General features: G+C 42.0%; 1 protein-coding gene across 1 annotated transcript in view; it reads right to left on the bottom strand.

Annotated features, from left to right (window-relative positions):
- LOC110544180 (transcription initiation factor TFIID subunit 1-like) overlaps positions 1 to 25,694 on the bottom strand; it is a 120,747-nt gene that overhangs the window by 10,507 nt on the left and 84,546 nt on the right. Inside the window, exon 39 of the mRNA XM_060375510.1 lies at positions 2,166 to 2,288. Coding sequence (XP_060231493.1) covers positions 2,166 to 2,288 — 123 coding nt within the window. The remainder of the gene's footprint in view (positions 1 to 2,165; positions 2,289 to 25,694) is intronic.

Below are 25,694 nucleotides of genomic sequence, written 5' to 3'. Positions count from 1 at the left end.
ACCACCGAGTCATGTCTCCAGCCTGGATCCAACTCTCTTACACTTTTTTTTTTTAGACTCTGATCAAGGTGTCGTTTAATAATCATAAAAACAACACTTACATAGCAGAAAATTACAAGCAGTTTCTCATGGCAACAGCTTCACTTGGCAAAACATCCAAGGATTCACTCAAGGTTACACAGAATTTGCTGTCTGGTTTCCATGGTTGCACGAAGTTTATTATCTAGTTCTCAGGGTCAGAGCTCTCTGCTGTAGGACTGCCAAGGTCGGTCGGTCTCTTAGATACTGAGCTTTAGATTAGACCCATGTCTGCCAGGGCCAGGAGGCAAAAGTCCACTGCTCAGACTCAGCACCAAACAGCAATTCAGCTACCAACTCCATTTTGGCTGCCACACACCTGCTACATTCATAGAGACATAACTAGAAAGTGTGGGTTACCGTCACGGTTTGCCAATATGTTGTCACTGCCAGGTCGATTCCAAGCCACCTCAAACAATAGCGCACCATAAGCTGAGTTGTTACTGTTTCCTGGACTATCCTGGGGCTCTTAACAGTTGGCTAAGGGTTGGCTAACAGTTGGCTAACAGTTGGCTTACTTAACAGTTGGCTAAGGGTTGGCTAAAGTTGGCTCCAATCACTGTGCTTCTGGGCACTGTTGCCAAGGCTCACTGAGTAGAGTTTAGTTTATGCCAGTCAGCACTGGTCCTTTAACCATGAGGGAGGAGTGGGGAAAAGCAGCCATCACATATCTGCTACACTGTGCCTGAGTGGAACTTATCTTTCCACATTTTATTTTATTTTATTTATTTTCATGTTTTTTGAGGCAAAGTTTCTCATAGTCACGACTATTTTGGAACTCACCATCTATATATACCAGGTTGTCCTCAAACACAAGTTATCTGCCTGCCTCTGCCCCTGAAGTGCTGCGATTGTAATGTCAGGATCACTGGACCATCAGAGACCACCAGGAGACGACTCGATGAAATAGCAAGAGAGCTTATTACAAGAACAATCAAACTTCGGACCCAAATCTCACTGACGCAGCAGTAGAGAAGTGGGACTTTGAGCTCTGAGTGAGCAGGATTTTTAAATGGAAAGTCTGTGATCAGGGGGTTTCCATGACAGCAAGCAGGGGGCCACATGTTTCCATGACAGCAAACGGGGGGGGTATGCCTTGACATTACAGGATTAGGTAAAAGTTAAAGAGGCGAGGTGACCTTCTTTGAATTACAATTACCTGAGGCATACAATCATAATTGCTATTCTTCTGAACTATATCTGGAATATTGGGGAGAATTTTCCCACCCGATTCTCAACCGATTCTCATTGATTATTGCCAGGGAGTTTGTCTCTATTTTCTGTGAAGCATTTATTCTGTGATATTTCCTGGAGGCTGTTGCTAAGAGAGTTAACTTTGTTTTCTGCCAGGTGTACATTCTGTGATATTTCCTGGTACCTGAGTTCAGCTCCCAGTCAAAATCTTTATTTCAAAAATGGAGTTATATTAATTACAGTTTCTTCATTTTGTATCCCAGCTGTAGCCCCCTCCCTTCTCCCCTCCCAATCCCACTCTACCTCCCTCATCTCCTCCTATGACCCTCTTCAAGTCCAATGTATAGGGGAGGTCCTCCTCCCCGTCCATCTGACCCTAGCTTATCCTGTCTCATCTGTTTGTTTTTAAAAACAAGGTTCTACTGTGTAGGTACCTGCTTTCTGCCTCCCAAGTGCTGGGATTAAAGGTTGTATCACCACACCTAACCAAGTTGTTCTGACCACACACAAACCATGACTTAAGCCTTTCTCCCCAACATGCACATATAAATAAACGTAATAAAAATGTTGAAATTGTTATTTGTACAGGAGCATTTCTACATCAAGAACCTACTACTAGTTAACAGATTTTCTCTCCCAGGCTATTCAAGAGAATGTAAATACTAAATACTGACAAAAGGAAGTAAGAATCTCTTAATATTCAAAGACATTTGGCATCTTTTCTTTCAATGTTAATGAATTCATATAGCAAAAGGTTGATATTTAAAACTACACACCAGTTCCTGTGACATACACTATTATAGAGAATCTGTTAATGCACACACCCTTAACCTATATACTTCTTTCCATCCCTTAGGGCTATCCGTACAATATTTGGCATGAAATTTACTTACATCTGGAACTGCCATCATTTTCTGAGTGAGAATGTTATCCAGAATAAAAGAAAATCCTACTTGGTCATCATCATCAAGCAAGGGATTGATAGCTTTCTCTAAACGTGCCAACTTATCCTCTTTCTGAAATGAAACAAAGCAAAATGAAGGCAGTTTTCCTAAAGTGTGATCACCAAAAAAAGGCTAAAGATAATTTAAAGTCCAGCTAGATGTGTATGATTTCAGTCCACAAAAATTTACCTTTGTATTATCTACTATTCAATTTTAGACCAATCTAGATAAATGATACTGTAACTAAAGAATCACAAACAGACATGTCAGTAAATACAGTATTCTACATCCCATTCTTGTATAATATCAAGAACAGAAAGCCCAAGATTATCACTAGTTTAGCTACAATAAGAATTATCTTTGGCAAATTAGGCTTTTATAACATTGTCTTCTCTATAAAATGAATGCTGAGACTACAGAACATTACTATTAGTTAATGGTTTTTTTTTGTTTGTTTGTTTTTCTAATAGGGTATCTATCCGATTAATCCTAGGCTGGCTTTACATTCAGTATATAACCCTGGCTTGATTAGTGACTTATGTAAGGAAACTTCCTTTTAGAAAGTTTATTTATTTATTATTTATACAGTGTTCTGCCTGCACACCAGAAGAGGGCACCAGATCTCACTATAGATGGTTATAAGCCACCATGGGGTTACTGGGAATTGAATTCAGGACCTTTAGAAGAACAGCTCATGTTCTCTTTTATTTATTTATTTTAAATTTTATTAATTATAGTTTATTCACTTTGTATCCTCCCTGTACCTTCCTACCTCCTCCCTTCCCAATCTCACCCTCCCTCCCTCTTCCCCACCCATGCCCCTCCCCAAGTCCACTGCTAAGGGAGGTCCTCCTCCCCTTCCCTCTGATCCTAGTCTATCAGATCTCATCAGGAATGGTTGCATTGTCTTCCTCTGTGGCCTGGTAAGACTGCTTCCCCCTCAGGGGGAGGTGATCAAAGAGCAGGCCAATCAGTTCCTGTCAGAGATATTCCCTGTTCCCATTACAATGGAACCCATTTGGACACTGAACTGCCATGTGCTAACTCTGTGCAGGGGTTCCAGGCCATCTCCATGAGTGGTCCTTGGCTGGAGAATTGGTCTGAGAAAAGACCCCTGTGCCCAGACTTTTTGGATCTGTTGTTCTCCTTGTGGAGCTCCTGTCCTCTCCAGGTCTTACTATCTCCCACTTCTTTCATAAGATTCCCTGCACTCTGCCCAAAGTTTGGCTATGAGTCTCAACATCTGCCTTGATACCCTGCAGGGTAGAGCTTTTCAGAGACCCTCTGTGGTAGGCTCCTGTCCTGTTCATTGCTTTCTCTCTCCTCCGATATCCATCCTCTTTGCCTTTCTGAATGGGAATTGAGCATCTTAGCCAGAGTCCTCCTTCCTGATTAGCTTCCTTAGGTGTACAGATTTTAGTATGTTTATCCTATATTATATGTCTAATATCCACTTATGAGTGAGTATATATCCTGTGTGTCTTTCTGCTTCTGGGATACCTCACACAGCATGATAATTTCTAGATGCCACCATTTACCTGTAAATTTCATGATTTCCTCATTTTTTATTGCTGAGTAATATTCTATTGTGTAGATGTACCACAATTTCTGTATCCATTCCTCAACTGAGGAGCATCTGGGTTGTTTCCAGCTTCTGGCTATTACAAATGAAGCTGCTAAAACCATGGTTGAGCAAATGTCCTTACTGTATACTTGAACGTCTTTTTGATATATGCCTAGGAGTGGTATAGCTGGATCTTGAGGAAGCACTATTCCTAATTGTCTGAGAAAGCACCAGATTGACTTCCAAAGTGGTGGTACAAGTTTACATTCGCACCAGCAATGGAGGGTTCCCCTTTCTCCACATCCTTTCCAGCATGTGTTGTCCCTTGAGTTTTTGATCTTAGCCATTCTGGTGGGTGTAAAGTGAAATCTCAGGGTCGTTTTGATTTGCATTTCCCTGATGACTAAGGATGTTGAACATTTCTTTAAGTGTTTCTCTGTCAGTCAATATTACTCTATTGAGAATTCTATGCTTAGCTCTGTACCACATTTTTTAATTGGATTACTTGATTCGTTGCTGTTTAGCTTCTTGTGTTCTTTATATACAGTGGATATTAGTCCTTTGTCAGATATAGTGTTTGTGAAGATGCTTTCCCAGTCTGTAAGCTGTCGTTTTGTTTTGATGACAGTGTCCTTTGCCTTACAGAAGCTTTTCAGTTTCATAAGGTCCCATTTATTGATTGTTGTTCTTAGAGACTGTGCTGCTGGTGTTCTGTTCAGGAAGTTGTCTCCTGTACCAATGAATTCAGGGTTCTTCCCCACCTTTTCTTCTAACATGTTTAGTGTGTCTGGTTTTATGTTGAGGTCTTTGATCTACTTGGACTTTAGTTTTGTGCAGAGTGATGAGTATGGATCTATTTGCATTTTTCTACATGTAGACATCCAGTTAGATCAGCACCATTTGTTGAAGATGCTGTCTTTTTTCCACTGTATGGTTTTGGCATCTTTGTCAACGATCAGGTTTCCATAAATGTGTGGGTTGATTTCTGGGTCCTCTGTTCGGTTCCATTGATCCACTATTCTGATATTATGCCAGTACCATGCAGTTTTTATAACTGTTGCTCTATAGTACAACTTAAGATCAGGGATGGATATACCTCCAGAAGATCTTTTATTACAGGATTGCTTTAGCATTTTTTTTGTTTGTTTTTCAATATGAAGTTGAGAATTTTTCTTTCCAGGTCTATAAAGAATTGTGTTGGTATTTTGATGGGAATTGCATTGAATCTGTAGATTGCTTTTTGTAAGATGGCCATTTTCACAATGTTAATCCTGCCAAGCCAGGAGCATGGGAGATCTTTCCATCTTCTGATATCTTCTTTTAATTCTTTCTTCAGAGACTTGAAATTTTCTCAAACAGGTCATTCACATGCTTGGTTAGACTCACACCAAGGTACTTTATGTTCTTTGTGGCTATTGTAAAGGATGTTATTTCCTTAATTTCTTTCTAAGCCCTTTTATCATATACAGGAGGGCTACTGATATTTTTGAGTTTATTTTGTATCCAGCCACTTTGATGGAGCCCCTCTCCTCTCTCTTTCTCTTTTGCCTTGACTTTCTGCGACCCCTTTCCCTTCCCCTAATAAACATCCTACATGGAACCGGTCTCGTGGTGTGATTTGTGAACTGCCCATGTAACTCTCACCTGGCACAATTTCTAACATTGGTGCATTGGCCGGAGTAGGTTATTGCCTATCTCAGAAGGTGGGACTCCTCCCCTTTCCCTGGTTTTGGAACTTCCTTTCCTGGCTACCAGACTGCTAGTTACTGCATGCAACACTGGCTGGATTGGTGAGTTCTCCCCATTTTTTTTCAGCAAAAAACACTTCTCTTAGTAGGGGAAGCTTGACCGCTGAGCTCCGGCAACTTCATACTATCTTTTGAGACAGAGGGACTCCCCCAGCCATAGTCTTAACTGTCTAGGGTTGACCCTCTCTACTGACCTCCATTTTAGGGCCTCATTCTCCCTTGGGGGAGCTTCCCCACTCGCACACGGTTTCTTCTCCCCCTCTCTAGTGGGAAGACCTAGCACTAGGCAAACTATCATGCTCTTGGCCGTGCCTGCTGGCCATCTGCTCCTCAGTCTTTGGCCAAAAGCTGATGAGCTATTGGACCACGTAGGACCTCTTGCTTGAGTCACACCTTCTCTTTGGGACACCTTTGGAAGGTCCCTGACTTCTCTGACTCCCAATGGGAAACGCCCAGACGCCCGTCCCTCCAGATAAGATGTCTTCTGGAGAATTTTAAAACCTTACTCATGGAGCCTGAGTTAAAGGCTTCTAAACTCATATGTCTCTGTAATAAGATTTGGTCTACATACTCTTTAGGTAAGGGTTCAAATTGGCCAATTAACGGCACATTAAATCCCAATATTATACGAGATCTTCTTAATTTCTGCCAGCAATCTGGTAAATGGAAGGAGGTACCCTATGTTCAAGCTTTCTCTCTTCCCCACTCTAAACCTCCTCTCTGTTCTTCCTGTCCTCCTACCCAATTTCTTCTAGCTATAAGGGTCAACCCCAAGAGTTCTCTACATTTGACCCTGCAGATGAAGCTCCACCTCACCGCTCTCAGCCTCCAGTTTCTCCAGAATCCTCACAACCTCCGGTGCCTTCTCCTTCCTCTCCTGCCCAGTCTCCCAAACTCCAGCTTATCCAAAATCCCCACAACCTCCAGTGCTTTATTCTCCCCTACCCCAGCCTCTCCCCCTCCTGCTCCTCCAGAATCCTCACAATCTCTGGCACCTTTCCCCTCCCCTTCTACTCTCTCCTCTTCTCCTTCGGTTTCTCCAAAACCCTCACTCCCTTCCCTGGCAACAGACTGTCCTAGTCGCCTCACTCTGACACAAACTTTCACCTCACCAACAACTATTAGCCCACCTACTACCCATTCTCACTCTATAGCAAAGTCCACTCCCCCACTCCCTCTACTCAGCAAAAGCCAGCCTCAATTCTTCCCTTGTGGGAAGTAGCAGGTATAGACGGCTTAATTAGGGTGTACGTTCCCTTCTCATTAACTGAACTTTCTCAAGTAGAAAAAAGGTTAGGATCCTATACCTCTAATCCTTCTACTTTCATTAAAGAACTTCAATATCTCACTCAATCTTATAGCCTTACCTTCCATGATATATTTACCTGAGGAATGCAGGTGAGTTTGGGAACGGGCTGGAACTCATGCAGATGAGGTTCACCAAACAAATGCTTCACACCTGGTCAGGGCTGAGGTGGTACCCAACCAGGATCCACAATGGAATTATAATACTCTGGGAGGCATCTTAGCCAGAGATCAATTCACGACCTGCCTCCTGGCTGGTCTCTGCAAGGCAGCCCTTAAGCCAGTTAATTATGAAAAGCTCCAGGAGGTCATTCAGGACAGAAAAGAAAACCCATCTCAATTCTTAGAGCGCCTTACAAAGGCCCTCTTACAACACATTAATATAGATCCCAAAAGCACAGAGGGCAAACAACTCCTAATGACCTATTTTTTCTCCCAAAGTTACCCCAACATCAGGGCTAAGCTTAAATCCTTGGAGAAGGGGCCTCTGACTCTACAGGCAGAGGTATTAGCACTGGCCTTTAAGGTGTTCCACAGAAGAGATGAAAGAGCCCACAAACAAAAATACCAAATGCTGGCCGAGGCCATCCCACCGGCCTCGGCCACTACCAGGCTCCCTTGCCTTCTAAGGCACGAGGACCACCAGGTCCCTGTCTCAAATGTTGTCAAATAAGTCATTGGGCCCAAGCTTGTCCTACATGAGGACCACCACACCCCTGCCCCAAATGTGGTCAGAAGGATCACTGGGGCAAGACTTGCTCTAACCACCGCAAGCCATCGGGGCTATGTCCAAAATGCCACCAAGAGGGACATTGTGGTGTTGATTGCCACCTTTTCTCCCATGATATAAGGACATCACTCCCAGATCGCCCTCCGGCCGATATCCTTGGCCTGGCTATGGAAGACTGAAAGTGCCTGGGTTCCTTTGACCTGACCACTGCCATCACTAACAGGGAGTTACAGGTAATTACCATGGTATCAGGGTGGGCCATCTCCTTCCTTGTGGACTCCGGAGGGACTTACTCAGTCCTAACGGAGTACTGGGGACTAACCTCTCCTTGTAGTTCCTCTATTGTTGGAGTAGGGGGACAACCATGCCAGCTTTGCCGGACTCCACCACTTAATTGTGTTTCTAGGAGAGTTCCTTTGACTCATTCCTTTTTAGTAATGCCAGCCTGTCCAGTTCCCTTAATAGGAAGGGACTTTTTAGCCAAAGTGGGAGCCTCTATCTCTTTACTCCACCCATTTGCCTGACCCTGAGCTCGCCAGCGTCCTGTCTCTTTCTCCTAGTTACCCTACCTACCAGTTGTGATACAGCACTTCCTTTACCAGCCTCTCAAGTGGACCCCCAAGTCGGGGATGTCCAAAACCCCTCTGTGGCAAGATACCATTCCCCTGTAGTCATTCATCTATAGAACCCCACCCAGTATATTGTGCAGGCTCAATACCCACTTCCTTTCAAGAGTCTTAGGGGACTTAATCCTATTTTTGCTGAACTTCTAAGAAAAAAACTCCTCCACCCCACTTCCTCTCCTTTTAACACCCCCATACTCATGGTTAAAAAGCCCAATGGAACCTATTGCCTGGTTCAAGATCTCTGGCTACTCTGCAGTCGTTCCTCTCCACACTGTAGTAGCTAACCTCTATACTCTTCTCTCCACTATCCCCTCAGGTACCTTCCATTTCTCAGTTCTGGATCTCAAGGATGCATTTTTCTCTATTCCTTTAGACACCCAGTCACAAAATATCTTTGCCTTTACCTGGACTAACCCTGACACCCTTGTTTCTACTCAGCTTACCTGGACTGCTTTACCCCAGGGATTCCTGGACAGCCCACACCTTTTTGGCCAAGTCCTAGCCTCTGATCTACTCTCCTTGTCTCTCCCTAAATCTAAACTTATACAGTATGTAGATGACCTTCTCCTCTGTTGCCCATCCTTACAAGTTAGCCAAACTAACACTTCTGCTCTTCTAAATTTCCTATCCAGCAGGGGCTATCGGGTCTCACCCTCCAAGGTCCAATTATCCATTTCTGAGGTCACTAATCCTGGGACTATCATAAACTCCAACCCATAAGGGCATCACCCTGGACAGAAAAGACCTAATATGGTCTCTGGCAGTTCCCTCTAATAAAGAAGAAATCTTATCATTTCAGGGAATGGCCGGTTTTTTATGGTCCTGGGTCCCCTCCTTTTCCCTTCTCTCCTGCGACTTATATGAGGCAGCCTTAGGCCCTTTGCATGAACCCCTTCTTAAACCTGTTACTAAGCCCTTTTGGAGGCTCCAACAGGCTCTTCTTGAGGCCCTGGCCTTACATCTTCCAGACCTAATGCGTCCCTTCTCCCTGTATGTAACAGAAAAAGAGAGATATGCCCTTGGAGCCCTGGGTCACCAATTGGGGTCCTCCTTTGCACCTGTAGCATACCAAAAAAATTAGACCTGACAGTCCAGGGATGGGCACCCTGTATTCATGCCCTAGCGGCTGCAGAGCTGCTTATTTGAGAGTCAAACAACTAACTTTTGGGTCACCCATTTCTGTCTTCTCTTCTCACAATCTGTCTCACTTTTTAACATATAAAGGCTTACAAACTTAACCTCCTTCCAGGGTCCTTTCCCTCCAAGTGGCACTAATAAAAGACTCTACCTTCACTTTCCAACCATATTTACCTCTTAATATTTCAAACCTTCTTCCTTGACCTAACTCTGACTATTCCCCATCTCACTTTTGCATTGAAACTTTAAAGGAACTATTGCTCCACCCCTCACACATACAGGAGGGCACATTGCCTCAGGCCATCTATACCTGGTATACAGATGGCAGCTCCTTTGTACACGAGGGAGCTTGAAAAGCCGGTTATGCTATAGTGTCAGATACTGAGATGGTTGAGGCACAAGCCTTCCCTGCCCACACCACTAATCAACAGGCCAAACTAATAGCTCTTACCCGTGCTTTCCAATTAGCCCAGGGACAATCCCTTAACATCTACACAGACTCTAAATATGCCTTTCATATTCTTCTCTCCAATGCTGCCATCTGGAGAGAGCGTGGGTTACTTACAGCAAAGGGAGGATCTGTAACCAATGCAGGCCAAATTATGGCCATGCTAAAAGTCTCCCATCTTCCCACAGCCATTGGAATCGTCCACTGCAGGTCCCACTGGACAGACGATTCCATAGTTTCCAAAGGGAATCGCTGGGCTGACAAGGCAGCTAAGGCTGCAGCCCTTAAAGGCCTATAATCATCCCTCTCACCACAAAACATCCTTACACTACAACCCATATCTCCCCCGCCCTCTCCTGACACTCGTCAGATTCTGTCCTATCTACACCAGCTCTTTCATCCTAACAGTCAAGCCTTGTCTAACTTCATCAGGGCTCACCTGCAGCCTACCTCTGAGGACTTGTGCTTCCTAAAGACCATTACTGCTTCTTGTAAGATCTGCCAGACCTCAGATCCTAACTCAGGATATCATAGCCCCCCTTCCCCTACCCAGAAGGCTAGAGGCTCTCTTCCTGGGACTGACTGGCAACTTGATTTTACCCACATGCCAGCAATCAGACGTGTCTGGTACCTCCTGGTCTTGGTGGACACATTCTCAGGATGGGCGGAGGCTTTCCACACTACTAACAAAAGAGCTCAGACAGTTTCCGATCTTCTCTGTGAGATTATCCCACGTTTTGGAATTCCTACCTCCCTCCAGTCGGACAATGGCCCTGAGTTCACTTCTCAGGTTTCCCAGACCTTATCTAAAGCCTTAACATTCCTTGGTATTTTCATATTCCATACCATCCTCAGTCTTCAGGAAAGATAGAACGAACTAACCTATCCCTAAAGAACACTCTTGTTAGACTATCATAAGAGTTTCACCTTGATTGGGTAAAACTCCTCCCCCTGGCTCTTTTCAGGCTACGAGCTCTCCTCAAAAAAACTCTATCTCACCTTTTGAGCTCATATATGAGAGATCAGTCTTAATTCCCAGTCTTTCAGCTAAATCCTCTCCTCTCCCTGACCACCTACTTACTCCCTTACTCTGTCATCTCCATTCTCTTCTATGGGTCTTTACCTACCACTGTTTATCACGGCCATACACTAACCCCTGTCCATCTCCTATTAACATTGGGGACCAGGTCTCTGCCCTCCAAACCAAAGTTCCCAACGCTTTCTCCTAAATGTCAGGGCCCATTCAAAGTGATTTTTGTGACCCCCACAGCTGCTAAGCTTGAGGGCTTCCCTCATTGGATTCATCTATCCTACCTTAAGCCTTTCACCCCCTCTCCTCAAGATAATGCCCCTTCCTACATATCAACTCCAACAGGACCCTGCTCCCTCAAGCTCCAAAAGATGCCAAGATCAACTACCTTGTCTCCAGTTCCAGAAAAATGAGGCCTCATCACAGGAGCTATGTTAGACCCTTCTGGATTGGATATGTATTTTTCCTCCTCTTCTTCTTGCCTATTTCTGTCCAAGGTAATCCCTACATATGGAAATTTGAGGTTCAAGAAACCATCATTGATAATAAACAGTCTCTCCAAATAGGGTCAGGAAATTGTTCTATGAGAGGCTGTCAGGAGCCGATTGAAATAGCCATCACCCCCACATCTATCCTTACCCTCTTATTTGATAGAATTTTTGTTTGCTTTCTCTTTGATCAAACAAAGGATCACTGCAAAAAATGGCCGGACAGGTATGGAGGCTGCCCATACTGGTCTTGCCAAATTCACTTACCAGCACAGAAGCTCCTTCACCTGTACAAAAAGACTCTTTACTTATACATCCAAGACCCGTGCGATCCCAGATGGGAAGCAGGTATCTTGGAAAACTCTACCGCTGCTACATACCCGATCTACCGATAAGTACTATCCATATTCAGTGAAAATATGTCCCAATTACCCAATCCCTGGGGATGGGAGAAGTAGAAAAGATAATTAAACACTCCTCTAAGATCATTACCTCTCTAACATCCCCTCTCCTAAATAACACAACCTGTCGTTTCATCTCCTACTTCAGACCCTGACCTCAGCCTACCAGCTCCTTAATGTGATCCAACCAGGCCATTTTAAAGTTTGCTGGCTGTGTGTACCACCTGGGACCAACTCAGAAGTACCGCTGACAGCTTCTGTGGTGACTCTGTCAAGCAACCTCACTTCACCATTTACCAACTGCCCTGACTCTGATGTTGTCACAACCCACTACGTTTTTCATATCACCCTCTTTGGCATGGCAAACTGTTTCAAGGAATCCGGGACACACTCTGGAGGAATTCTAAATTCCTTAGAATGCAATAAAACTATAATCCTTGATACCTCATCTCAACCCCAATGCCCTACTGCTAATAATACCTCGATTCTTTGTGGCACTCAGGTCTACCATCGTCTGCCTGCTGGTTGGTCAGTAGTTTGCACACTGGTACTCCTCTTCCCTGAGCTGGGGGTGATAAATGAAAAGGAGCCCCTACCAATCCCAGTGGTGGACTCAATAGCTGCCAAGCAGGATAAGAGGGCAATTCAAATCCTGCCCCTGCTGGCTGCTGCAGGAATCACGACAGCTCTAGGGGCCGGAACAGCAGGACTAACCATCTCACTAACTGTATTATCAGCTTTCTTCCCAGTTCATCCAGGATCTTTAGCAAGTGGCTCAGACAATACTAACCCTCCAAGGACAGACTGACCCGCTGGCAGCAGTAGTACTTCAAAACTGATGCAGTCTGGATCTCCTCACAGCTAAAGAAGGTGGCCTTTGCATCTTCCTCTAGGAGGAATGCTGTTTTTATGTCAACCAGTTGGGTACAGTAAAAGACAAAATCCAAGAACTCCTGATAGATTTACAAAAAATGAAGGGAACAGCTTGAGTCCTCTAGCTCTTGGCCCTTTGAGAGTCCCATATGGAAATGGATTCTGCCCTTTGTCTCAACTCTCCTGCTTGTCTTTCTCCTTTTGCTTTTTGCACCCTGTTTAATTAACTTCCTCTCTACATTCTTCCAACAACAAATGCAAAATTTCTCTAACCAAACCAGTAATCAGTTACTCTTACAGGATTATCAACCTCTGCCCACAGAACCAGATGACAATGACTCTGATGGTGGGGACCAGCTGTACCCTGAGAATGACAATGCCCCTAATTGGCAGGAAGTAGCTTGAAGAGCAAAAAGTCATCCCTGTGCCCTCCCCCCACCATCACCCCTTCCTAGCTCCTCACTTTTTAACAAAACAAAAAGGGAGGAATTTTGAGATCCATAAGCAGGCATCTCTACCACCAGCTCTAAGGGACCTGACAAACCGGTTATCAGGCATTTGTGAAGCCACCAAGAAGACTACCCGCTGATCACCTGGAACCACCTGTGCATGCTCTGGGTCACCTTACAAGAGAACTCGCCAAGCTCCTCTCCTCTCTCTTTCTCTTTTGCTTCATCTCTCTGTGACACCTTTCCCTTCCTCTAATAAACCTCCCATGTGGAACCAGTCTAGTGGTGTGATTTGTGAACCTGCCTTGTAACTCTCACCCACACGATTTCTAACAATGAAAAGCTGGGGTTACTGTTAGGACCAATGAAATGATGAGGTGCACAACAGATTTTATATGAAAGAGGTTTATTTGAGGAAGATGAGAGAGAGAGAGAGAGAGAGAGAGAGAGAGAGAGAGAGAGAGAGAGAGAGAGAGAGAAAGACATGATGGGGGAAAGGAAGGGGTATCCCAACAGAGAAAGGATATAGAGCAGGAGAGTAAGAGAGCAAGAGGGCAACAAAGTGGCGGTGGATCTTTTTAAGGAGAAACTTAATCAAGTCTGCAAGGTGCAACAACTGGTGGGCGACAAATGATGACATCATAGGTTGTTAGGCAAACCAGAAGCAAGCTGTCTAAATACTAACATTCTTCCCTTTTTCTATAATTAAAAATGTGGAGCTTGGGCTGCTTCTCATGGAAGGCAAGTTAAAGCACATAAAAGTAGGTTCACTGGAAGCAGCTCTTGGTTGCCATGCAAGGGAGAGAGAGAGAGAGAAAGAGAGAAGGATGGAGAGAAATAATAGTAACAAAACGTCCAGATTACATGGCTAAGAGGAGGCAGGGAACCCCCTGCCCTGGAAAGTTCATGGTAGAGGATTGCCAGTAGAAAATTCCTAGCCACACAAGGCAGCAGGTAGGGACTGAGGAATGCTGGGAGAACCTGGAGCTGCCTGTCCTGGTCCTGAAGCACACCATTCCAGCTTTTTGTTAGTAATAATTGAATAACAGGTATAGATTCTCTTCTGGCTACTTCCTGCTGACACTGGAGGCATTATAGGGAGGTCAAAGGCTGAAATGGTGGCCAAGTTCAGGAAGAACAGGCTATATTGATGCTGTCCAGGATCTGTGAGAATATCCATGGCTGGGATGGAAGGTGCAGGTCTGGCTTGATGGATGTCCGTGAGGTCAGACTGGAACACTTGTGGTAGCTGCTTTGGCTCTGTGATGGATATAGGAAACACCTGGGTCTGACAGAATATTGGAACATATTTATAGGCAGAAGACAAAGTTAGGTGGGTTATGGAGAAAATTTCTTTAGGTGTATGTCTAAAACTTTTGGGAGAGCAAACGGGTGAAAGGTTTGGACCAAAGAGACTTGAACATGGGAACCTCCATTTACCTGAGGGAGCCTCCATTTACCCAGTCTCTGGCAGTAATCAAAAAGGTTTTGCTTTGGATCTGTGATCTAAGGAAATTGAGGCCAAGTTTGTTTACAGAACTGTGTAAGCTTAGAGGCCATTAAAACAGGCACTAAGTGTAGAAATCTGAAATTCTCCAGAAGACATCCCAGAGGAGAATCTGTAGGAATAGACGAATGGACTATTAGGTAGGAGTCAGTGACCTGTCAAGGTGTCTCAAGAGCAACCCAGCCTTATAAAAGATACTAGAAGGAAAACTCCACCTAATGAAATCAACTACAGCTAAGAAAATGCAGGACATAAATAACCTCATAACAACAACAACAACAACAACAAAATCTAAAGAAAACAAGCACACATACACACTATCACCATAAATTCAACAATACAAGGAACTAACATGCATTAGTCACTATTGTTGGGACAAATTAAATAATGATGAGGCACACAACAGATCTTATATGAAAGAGGTTTATTAGATGGAGAGGTTTATTTGAAGAGAGAGAAGGAGAGAGGGAGACATGATAGGGGAAGGGAGCAAGGTGGCCTAACAGAGGGCAAGAGGGCAAGAAGGCAAGAGAGGCCAAGAGAGAGCAAGAGGTGGACAACGTGGTGGGTTGGTCCCTTTAAGAACCGAAGTAACAATGCCTGCAAGGTGTGGCCACCTGGCTGGTGACACATGATGACATCATAGGTTGCTAGGCAATGCAGAAGTAGGTGCCTAAATACTTACAACTATTATCTCTCAACTTGAGTCAGTGGACTCAAGTCTCCAATAAAAAGCCACAGACTAACAGAATTGTTAGGATAATATTCTTTTGAAATGTATACACCTTACCCTTGTTCATTAAAATGCCGATTTCTCTCCCCTACTCTCTGGTTTCAATCTGGACATTGCATTGTAATACTCATTCTAAGCATCACCTGTCTCTGCTGAGACAAATTCAGACTGGAGACAGAAGTTAAAGTTTGTTTATTAAATGGGAAAGACCAGGGAAAATCTCATCTGCGATCCTTTTGAGCTATGCCAGATCCAGGTCACATCCTGAAACTCATATGAAATTTTTCTTTCTTTTTTATTTTTTGGTACACAAAAGGAAATATATATTTAGCAAATCTAATATAACATTCTGAGAGTAACAGGTAAAACTTCATCCCACTGAATGAGTATCAGTTAGCTGTTTGTTTTATAACCTTTATAAACAACTTAAGTGTATCCACGGTCTGGAACTCGTTAATACTTTTTCTGTGGGCATAGCTGTTGGTAATTAGCCACGAATGGAGCTTGGCCATTTTTCATACACTCAGCATCTACTTTTAGCCCCCATTTCCATGTTTACACTGGAAAGTTAGGCAGAAATACATTAATGGCTTTAGTGCTAAACCCTGGATGTTTGGATTTTTCTTTATAAAGTAACTAGAAGGAATAGGTTTAAGATATTCCTGTGTCAAAATCTACCCCAGAAATGGCAGATATTAAGAATACCATACTAAAAGCTATGACTTTTGGGTCAGATATACACAATGTTTTTAACATGTGTTTTAATGTTTTAAACAGATGTTTTTAACATGACGAGAAGCACCTTTAAGTCTATCTCCAGAAGCCAACCAAAGGAAATTAAAATCTCAAGCTGATGAATGAATAATAAGCAGTCGGGGCTCCATCAAATTATCAGAACTTTATTGATTAATGCCAAAACTCCAAACTTCTGAAATCTTATAACATAAGCACAACAGTAGCAAAGGGGGGGGGGAATCTAAAGTATCTCCCATTTTTAATGTGTTTTAAATTATTTTTTTGTATTTTTATAACTCATAATTATACCTCAAAATATCAACTTAGACTCTCCAATCTTTTTTGAATTTATTAACCCTGAAACATTTTTTCAGACTAAATAACAACACTCTCTAGATTTTTACAACCTAAACTCCTATATCCTCAGACCCTACATAAGCTCCATATTTTTTATCCAGCTATATATATCTTAAGACACAGGCAACTAACATGAATTCTGTGAGCAAGGCAAACCTGTTTTCCTTACTAAATTAGAGATCTAGTACCTAGTAGTTCTAGCTAATGAACTGATCAATGAGCTAACAGTGGATCTAATTGTCTGTTCTTTAGCTGAAAAGCTACCATAAGCTTAGCCTAGCCGTCAAAGTGATCAGAGACCTGAGAAGGATAAATTATAAGATAAACAAATATACCAATCCATGTGCCAATCAAAATGAAAGAGATGATTAGTTAGTCCATCACCTAGGCAGTATCCCTGGCTCCTGTGGTCTCATAACATCATGGGCAGAGGTGGTCCAGCTAGGCACAGATGAGAGACTGCTTCTGTTCTGAGGAACATGAGAGATTGACCTCACCTTGCCTCTCACAATGTGAGACAATAGCTCTCAAGGTGTCCACGGCTTTGTCCACAGTTTAGGCTTGGCCCTAGCAGTGGGCCAGTTGAGGCAGTATGTCCAGTGGTTAGCATACCACAATCCAGAGTCGCAGTCATCTGTCGTTGTGCCCAAATCTTCTCGGAGAACTTGGGGAGCTACTGCCAGGATTTCCGGACTTTCTGTCACAATAAGCTTACACAGTTAAAATGCCATATTTATCAGATCTCTGACAAGCTTGAGGGCCAGCAAATCTGAGCTAAGCTACTCTTTGTTTTTATCATCTGCTCTAAACTGTGTCCTATAAAACAGAATGCTATACAATCTAGTTCTAGCATATTTCTGAGATGCATGTTCTAGAACTATATATTTTTAAGACAAATAGGCAAACTTCATAGTTACCCATTCTAGGCTTAACCTTAAAAAAAAAAAACCTGAACAAAGAGACTAGGTAAGGCTCAACTGCAGTATTTAGCATGACTTTAAATCTGCTCTTTCTGAACTAAAATCAAAGCAAACCTTTTAATCAGCTACAGTTCATTGAGAGGCTAGCAAATCTTGTTGATCCTACCACTTGCATTAAAATTGAACAGTAAAAAGCTTTGCATTTAGCACTAATCAGAGGACTAAACATAACTCAGAGACCTAAACAAAGATGATCGCAAACTCATGGCTCCACCCTCTTTATCTCCAGACCAGCATGGCGGCTGGCCATGTGTAACTGAACTCAGCTGGAAGTCCTAAACAAATATGGCAGCAAAACTACAGATTCACGTGCTCTCTATCCCTGAACCATCATGGCGGCTAGCCATGTGTTAGCACAAGCTGCGACTGACAATACCAAACATAGCCATTAATGTGCTGCTGATGATACAGCAAACACTGTGGAGCATCCACAATCCCCCACAACCAAAAGTTTTACCATAGTGATCAAATAAGTTTTAGAACCAACTGCATAACAGAACAGTACAGAACAATTTTAAACTGTATAAATTATTTTAGCCATACCAAACCTATCAGACAGAATTTTTTTCCTTAAAAGAGCATAAAAAACATTTTGCAATGAAGAATCACCAGCCTTTTAAATGAAGTACAACACATTTAAATACAGTTCTTTCTCAAATCATATTAACTCTCTGGCTTTTTATAATACATCCACTAACCTTCTACAACATTCCATATACCTTCAGGTTCCTAGCTTCGTTCTTCTGGCTTAACCAGACATTCTTATTTTCTTGCTCTCTCTCTCTTGCTTTTTATATAACATAAAAACTCTCATCAAAATCTGTTCCATCCTGACATGATCCTGCTGGAGCCCAGCATCCACGATTTGCTTTTGATAGGCAAAACAAAAACAAGTTACATTAATACAAAAAGTTCTGAAACTGCCAAATTCTTTTTTAAAATAACTTCCCTGTAGCAGATAACATAAAGGTAACATAAACAAACTCTAAGGAACTTAGAACAAGTTTGAAGGAACTAGGTGAAAACATGTTTTTCCATAAACAAAGCAGCTTAACAAACAAACAGCTCTCCACAAGATACATTTTAAAAACTGCAATTTTCTCAATTAGTGCAAACCATATGGCTTGGTTTAGTAAAATAAATAAATACCAACGTTTTTTGATCTCCCCCAAAGGATCAAAAAACTTTCAAATTTTCTGTTAGACTACCCAAGATCATTGTCATACCCAAATGCCTGATAAACTTTAAACGTTTTCTTATAGCCTTAAACATTTAAACTTTTTTTTTAAAACCCGTTCTTGCAATATCAAAATAACGTACCCCTTTTGTAGGAGAGAAGTCACAAGGCATAACCATAATCTTAAAAGTCAAAACCAGATTTTAAAACCAGAATTTACCAGTGCAAACAATTTAATTTCTAAAACCAATACCAATTTAAAATAACTCATTCTTTTAATCTCGAAGGAAATAAGAATTATTTGACTAAGGTTCCCATTTTTTTTTTTACCCATACCAAGATGGTGGTCACGTTATAAGCCACATGGTAAAGTCAAGATGGCAGTGAAGCACTGAGGCACTTCATATACCACGTGGTAACCTATACATATGCATTCATAGACCTTATAAACAAATAGGCACACATCTTAACCAAGTTTCATGAGGCCTTTCAGAACAGAAAACAGAAGGTAGACACAAACAAATACTGTATAGAGACATTGAGACAAAAAACTCACCAGCTGGCCAAATTTCCCAGGACCAAAACTGACTCTTCTGGGGCAGGCCGAACATACTGATTCCTCCTGCATTGGGTGCAGGAGGCATGGGCCCTGATGCCCCAGGAGACACCGAGAGTGGGCTGTTGCCCCAGGAGATACCGAGTGGTGCTCACTGGGACCAGGCAGTACAGATTACCCACCAAAATACTGAAAATACTGATGACGCTAGGGGCGTGCCCCTGAACTTCCGCAGCTGTGACCACCAGTGTGTCCACATTGATCACGTCTTGCTACCCAGATACTGACACCCCGAGCTCTGAGGAATTTTTAGAATAGAATACAGAAAGTACTGCACATACAGACAATGCACAGAGACATTTAGACACTTACGGCCGGCATAAAAAACCTCCAGGTCAGGTTCCTGGAGTCTTGGGATCTCGAACGAGGCCCCAAAATGTTCTGCCCAGTTCTCAAACCCCAAAAGACCAGGAATAACTAGACTCCGCTGTAAATACATGAGGTTCTTTTTATTGTAAATTACAAGCTGCAGCTTGGGCCCACACTACCCCCCACCGCGTAAGCAGTGGGAGCTGAGTGCACTGTACCCAGGTTAGTTGGGTGATTTAAAGATTCTGGTCCCTCCCAGCATGCCCAAGGCAGGGATGATTCCTGCCTGGCAAGCATCTATTGGTCAAAATGCTACATTTTGAAACGATTAGCTATAGGAAGGTTCCCAGGCCATTAATGATCTGGTTTCCCTCCCAAGGGGGATGGTCCAGTTTCCTAGCAACTGTATCTCTAGTGGGTGGGGAAAGAATATAGTAAGGCAGTCCTTCCCCTCAGGGCATTACTGGACTTCTCCACCCACCCACTTCAGGTCTTAATAATAGCTACTAATTTATCTTTTGGTCTCTCACCATATCCAAGAAACTCACTTTTGCAACAATGACAGAACTACCTCTTAGTAAAGGGCTGGAAAAAGTGTTTTTCCAGCAAACCAATTCAGAAAACAAGCTGGAGTAGCTATCCTAATGTCTAATAAAATAGACTTTCAACCAAAATTAATCAAAAAAGACGAGGAGGGACACTGAATTCTCATCAAAGGAAAAAAAAAAAACATGAGGACATCCCAATCCTGAACATCTATGCCCTAAATACAAGAGCACCTGCATTCATAAATGAACCATTATTAAAGCTTAAATCACACATCAATCCCAATATTTTAACAGTGGGAAACTTCAACACCAGTTTCACCAAGAAACAGATCATCAAGGCAAAAGCCAAATAGGAAAATAATGATTCTTAAATCAAATGGACCTAATAGATGTCTATAGAACCTTTCACCCAAACACAAAAGAGTATACCTTCTTCTCAGCAACCCATGGAAGCTTCTCCAAAATTGACCATATAGTCGGACACAAAGGAAGCCTCAACAGATACAAAAAGATTGAAACAATCCCATGTATCCTATCAAATCACCATGGTCTAAAACTAGACCTCAACAACAACAGAAATAGCAGAAAGCCATACATGCATGGAAACTAAACAACTATCTTCTCAACAACAGCTGGATCAAGAAAGAAATAAACTAAAACAAATTAGAGACTTCCTAAAATTCAATGAAAATGAAGGCAACATACCCAAATTTATGGGATACAATGACAGCAGTGCTAAAAGGAAAGTTCATAGCACTATGTGCCTTCAGAAAGAAGTTTGAGACACCTCATACAAGCACCATAACAGCACACCTGAAAGACCTAGGGAAAAAAAGAAGCAGACAAACCCAAGAGGAGCAGACAGTTAGAAATAATCAAACTCAGGGCTGAAATCAATAAATTAGAAACAAATAAATCAATTCAAAGAATCAATGAAAACAAGAACTTTTTTTTTGAGAAAATCAACAAGATATAGAAACCCTTAGCCAAACTAACTAAAAGGCAGAGAGACACTATCCAAATCAGTAAAATCAGAAACAAAAAGGGGGCATAACAACAGACTCTGAGGAAATTCGAAGAATTATTAGATCTTAGTTCAGAAGCCACAAAATTTGAAAATCTAAATTAAATGGACAATATCCTTGTTAACTTTCATTTACAAAAGCTAAACCAAGAGCAGGTAAATAGACTAAACAGTCCTATATCATCCAAAGAAATAGAAGCAATAATCAAAAGTCTCCCTGCCAAAAAATGCCCAGGGCCTGATGGTTTCAGGGTAGAATTCTACCAGACTTTCAAAGAAGAGCTAACTCCAATTCTCTTCAAACTATTCAACAACATAGAAATAGAAGGAACACTACCAAACTCTTTCTATGAAGCCACAGTCACCTTGATACCTAAACCACAAAAAGACTCAATAAAAAATGAGAATTTTACATCTATGACTCTTATGAACATTGATGCAAAAATACTCAACAAAATACTTACAAACTGAATCCAAGAACACATAAAAGATATCATCCACCATGACTAAGTAGGCTTTATCTCAGGCATGCAAGGGTGGTTCAACATATGGAAATCCCTCAATGTATTCCACCACATAAACAAACTGAAGGAAAAAGAAAAACCCACATGATCATCTCCTCAGATTTCGAAAAAGCATTTGACAAAATCCAACACCCATTCATGTTTAATGATTTGGAGAGATCAGAGATACAAGGCACATACCTAAATATAGTAAAGACAATTGCCGGAGCCAGCCAGCAGAGTCGAACGGTTCTTGAGTCGGGAGTGAGGATTAAAATTAATAAAAAAACACACAGCACACAGGAGGCTTTTTTAAGAAGGTCCGGACTCGATAGCCATAGCAAAAAGCCACCTTAGCAGAAAGCAGCTACAAATAGCAAGCCTTAAGCCTCTGCAGCAAAAACTAGCAGCAACTTAGCAGCAACAGCTGGCCTGTCTTTTTATTGTAGAGCTTTTAAGCCAGAGTAGAAACATCTCAGAACAATGGGTTAATTTCCATGAGGAGCCTGAGGAAGAGGTGTGATCTTCACAAGCTATCCCACCTGCTGTCACAAACAAAAGGAGATGGACTTGCAAATTCTTCCCTGACTTAGTGAAGGCCTGGTAAAAGCAGTCTCTGCTGAGATTTAAATTTCAAAGCAGCTGCCAGAGGTGTGGCTCCCGACAGACAATATACAGTTAGCCTATAGCAAACATCAAACTAAAAAGAAACTTAAATCAATCACACTGAAATCAGGGACAATGCAAGGCTACCCACTCTCTCCATATCTCTTCAACATAGTACTTGACATCCTAGCTAGAGCAATAATACAACTAAAGGAAATAGAGGGAATTCATATTGGACAGAAAGAATCCAAAATATCATTATTAACAGATGATATGATAGTATACATGAGTGACCCAAAAATTCTACCAGAGAACTCCTTCAGCTGATAAATGCCTTCAGCAAAGTGGCTGGATACAAAATTATCTGGCAAACATCAGAAGCCCTCTTGTATACAAAAGACAAAAGGGCTAAGAAAGAAATTAGGGAAACAACAACCTTCACAATAGCCACAAATGACATAAAGTACCTTGGTGTGACTCTCACCAAGCATGTTAAAGACCTGTATGAAAAAAAAATAAACAAAAAGTTCAAGTCTCTGAAGAAACAATGAAAGAAGATACCAGAAGATGGAAAGATCTCCTCTGCTTATGGATCGGTAGGATTAACATAGTGAAAATGGCCGTCCTATCAGAAGCAATCTACAATCTGAGATGCATGCATGTGGATGTGTAATTTTTCTTGTTTATGTTAATATATTTCTTTATTATTATTTATTACGATTTATTCAATGTGTATCCCTGCTGTGTCACCCTCCCCCATCTCCTCCCAATCCCACCCTTGCTCCCTCTTCTTCCCCTATGTGCCTTCCCTAGTACACTGGTAAATGAGATCTTCCTTCCCTTCTATTTGACCCTAGACTATCAGGTCTCATCAGGACTGGTTGCATTTTCTTCTTCTGTAACCTGGCAAGGCTGTACCACCCCCGTGGCAGGTGATCAGAGAGCAAGTCGCTGAGTCATGGCAGAGACAGCCCTTGCTCCCCTTACTAATGACTCTGAGTCAATGTGCTACATTCTGAGCCAGGGTTTTATGTCCTTTCCATGCATTGTCCTTCGTTGGATTATCAGTCTCTGCAGGGCCTCCAGAGATCAGTTTTTTTTCCCTCTCTGATGGTCTCCTTTTGGAGATCCTGTCCCCTCCAGGTCTTTCTATCTCCCCCTTCTTTCCCTGAACTCTGTCCAAAGTTTGGCTATGAGTCTCTGCTTCGACATCTCAATCAATAGTCTTTCAGAGGCCAACTGTAGTAGACTCCTGTCCTGTTCCCTGTCTTCTCCTGCTTCTGATGTCTGTCATATTTTGTGCTTCTGAATGAGGATTGAACATTTTCCCTAGGGTCTTGTTTGTTATTTAGCTTCTTTAGGGTATAGATTTTAGTATTTTATCCTATATTATGTGGCTAATATCTACTTATGAGTGAGTATATACCTGTGTGTCTTTCTGTTTCTGGATTACCTCACTGAAGATGATCTTTTCTCAGTGATATTTTCTAGTTCCCACCATTTGCCTGCAAATTTCATGATTTCCTTGTTTTTAATAGCTGAGTAGTATTACACTGTGTAAATGTACCACAATTTGTGCATCCATTCCTCCATTGATGGACATCTAGTTTGTTTCCAGCTTCTGGGTATTATAAACAGAACTGCTACAAACATGGTTGAGCGAATATCCTTGTTGAATAGTTAAACATATTTTGGATATATGCCTAGGAGAGGTATAGCTGGATCTTGAGCTAGCACTATTTCTAATTTTCTGAGAAAGCTCCAGATTGATTTCCACCAGCAATGTAAGAGGGTTCCCTTCTCCACATCCTCTCTAGCAGGTGTTGTCAATTGAGTGTTTGATCTTAGCCATTCTGATGGGTATAAGATGAAATCTCAGGGTTGTTTTGATTTGCATTTCCCTGAGGACTATTTTAATGAAATCTATATGCAAGATTGCTTGTACTGAATCTTCTCAATAGTTTCTTCCTCCTGTTTGCCCTTTGCCCTTCATGCAGGGTAAGATTTGGCTTACTGCTCCAGAGCTTTTGGGTAGTCTCTGTCCACTTTTTAGTCTAATGATAAACCCCTTGATAGGGTAAATGCCCACATGGACATTTGAAGCACTGGCCTTTTCTGCTGTCCCTGTTCATTGTGGATGACATTTCCTGTAAATTTGGGCTGTTTTGCCAATTAACTGACCTTTCATTTAACCAGGTTTGGTCCTCAACCAAACCTGAAATTCACCCTCTTGGATACACAGAGATGAAACATTTGTCTCAGATCTTTGGAAAAGGGGGTTGGTACGTTGAAATCCATTTTAAGCTTTCATCTTTGATCCAGTTAGAATGAGCTGAAAATGGTGGCACCTGTCTTTAATCCCAGCACTGGAGAAGCAGGGAAAGGCAGATCTCTGTTAAGTTCAGAACCAGTCTGGTCTACATTGTTAGTTGCAGGCTAGGCAGAGCTACACAGTGACTGTCTGCCTGCCTCCAGCTCCCTCCCCACATGAAAAAGAAATTATCAAGTCCTCCAATTTGACAGTTACCAACCAGAAATTATAGGCTTTTTATTGTTTGGATGGCATGATTGAGATGGCTTTTGTAATGAAAATGTATTTCCTGTTGCCAGTTTCTTTTTTAAAATGCAAAAGCAAAGGCAGGCAGGGAGATTGTTGAGACTTCAGGGCCAACCAGGGCTACAAACGAGATTCTGTCTCAGAGAAGTTTAAAAAAAGAATCATTGGGAATTGGGAATGTAGCTCAATGGCCAAGCATTTGCTTAATACACAGACACTTTGGGTTCAATCTGTAGAACCACAAACAACACAAACCAAAAATGCTATGCAGGAAAATACAAGTAAACTGACTTTTAGCAATAATTTTTAATGGGACATAATTCACAGAATTACAAGATGTTGTGATGGAGAAAATATTTGCAAATTGCACAATTAGATGTTAGCAGATTCAGCCTCTTAATTAGTGGACCTCCTAATAAAGTACTTGTGCATAGCTGCTACCTGAGGCATCTTCAACAGGAGATCATACTTAAGATGCTTCCTGAAGACTATTAGTGGAATTAATACTGGCTTCAGCTTAACTGGTTTTTGGTAATTGTCCTCATTTGTTTTAATTAATGCTCAGAACAGCGCTTACTTTCCTGACAAATAAATCATGAGATGACCTCTGATTAACATCTTCAGCTTCACAGGCTGCCCTCCTTCTTGCAAATTAGATTTTACATAAAAACTAGTGTTTATTGGGTGTTTCCCACATACTAGACACCAAGTTCAGTATGTGACTGCTTTCCAGTTTCACCAGAATCATGTAAGAATTGTCAGGCTTTCTTTGTTTTTCTGTAGTGTTGGTAAAGGAGCCTGAATTTTTGTTTTTAAAAAATTATTACACTTTTATTTATTTGTGCATATATGTAGGTATATATGGAGGCATGGACATGCCAGAGCCCACATGTTGATATCAGAGAACACAGTTCTCTTCTTGTAGTACGTTTATCCCAGGGACATAATTATGGCTGGGATAATCAAGCTGGGCAGTAAGCACTTTCACCAGCTGGATCATCTTAACAACCAGAGCATGCATTTTATA

The sequence above is a fragment of the Meriones unguiculatus genome, chromosome X (genome assembly GCF_030254825.1).
Source record: "Meriones unguiculatus strain TT.TT164.6M chromosome X, Bangor_MerUng_6.1, whole genome shotgun sequence".
Classification (NCBI taxonomy): domain Eukaryota; kingdom Metazoa; phylum Chordata; class Mammalia; order Rodentia; family Muridae; genus Meriones; species Meriones unguiculatus.
The sequence above is the reverse complement of the archived record's forward strand: the minus strand, read 5'-3'. Positions and strand labels throughout refer to the sequence as shown.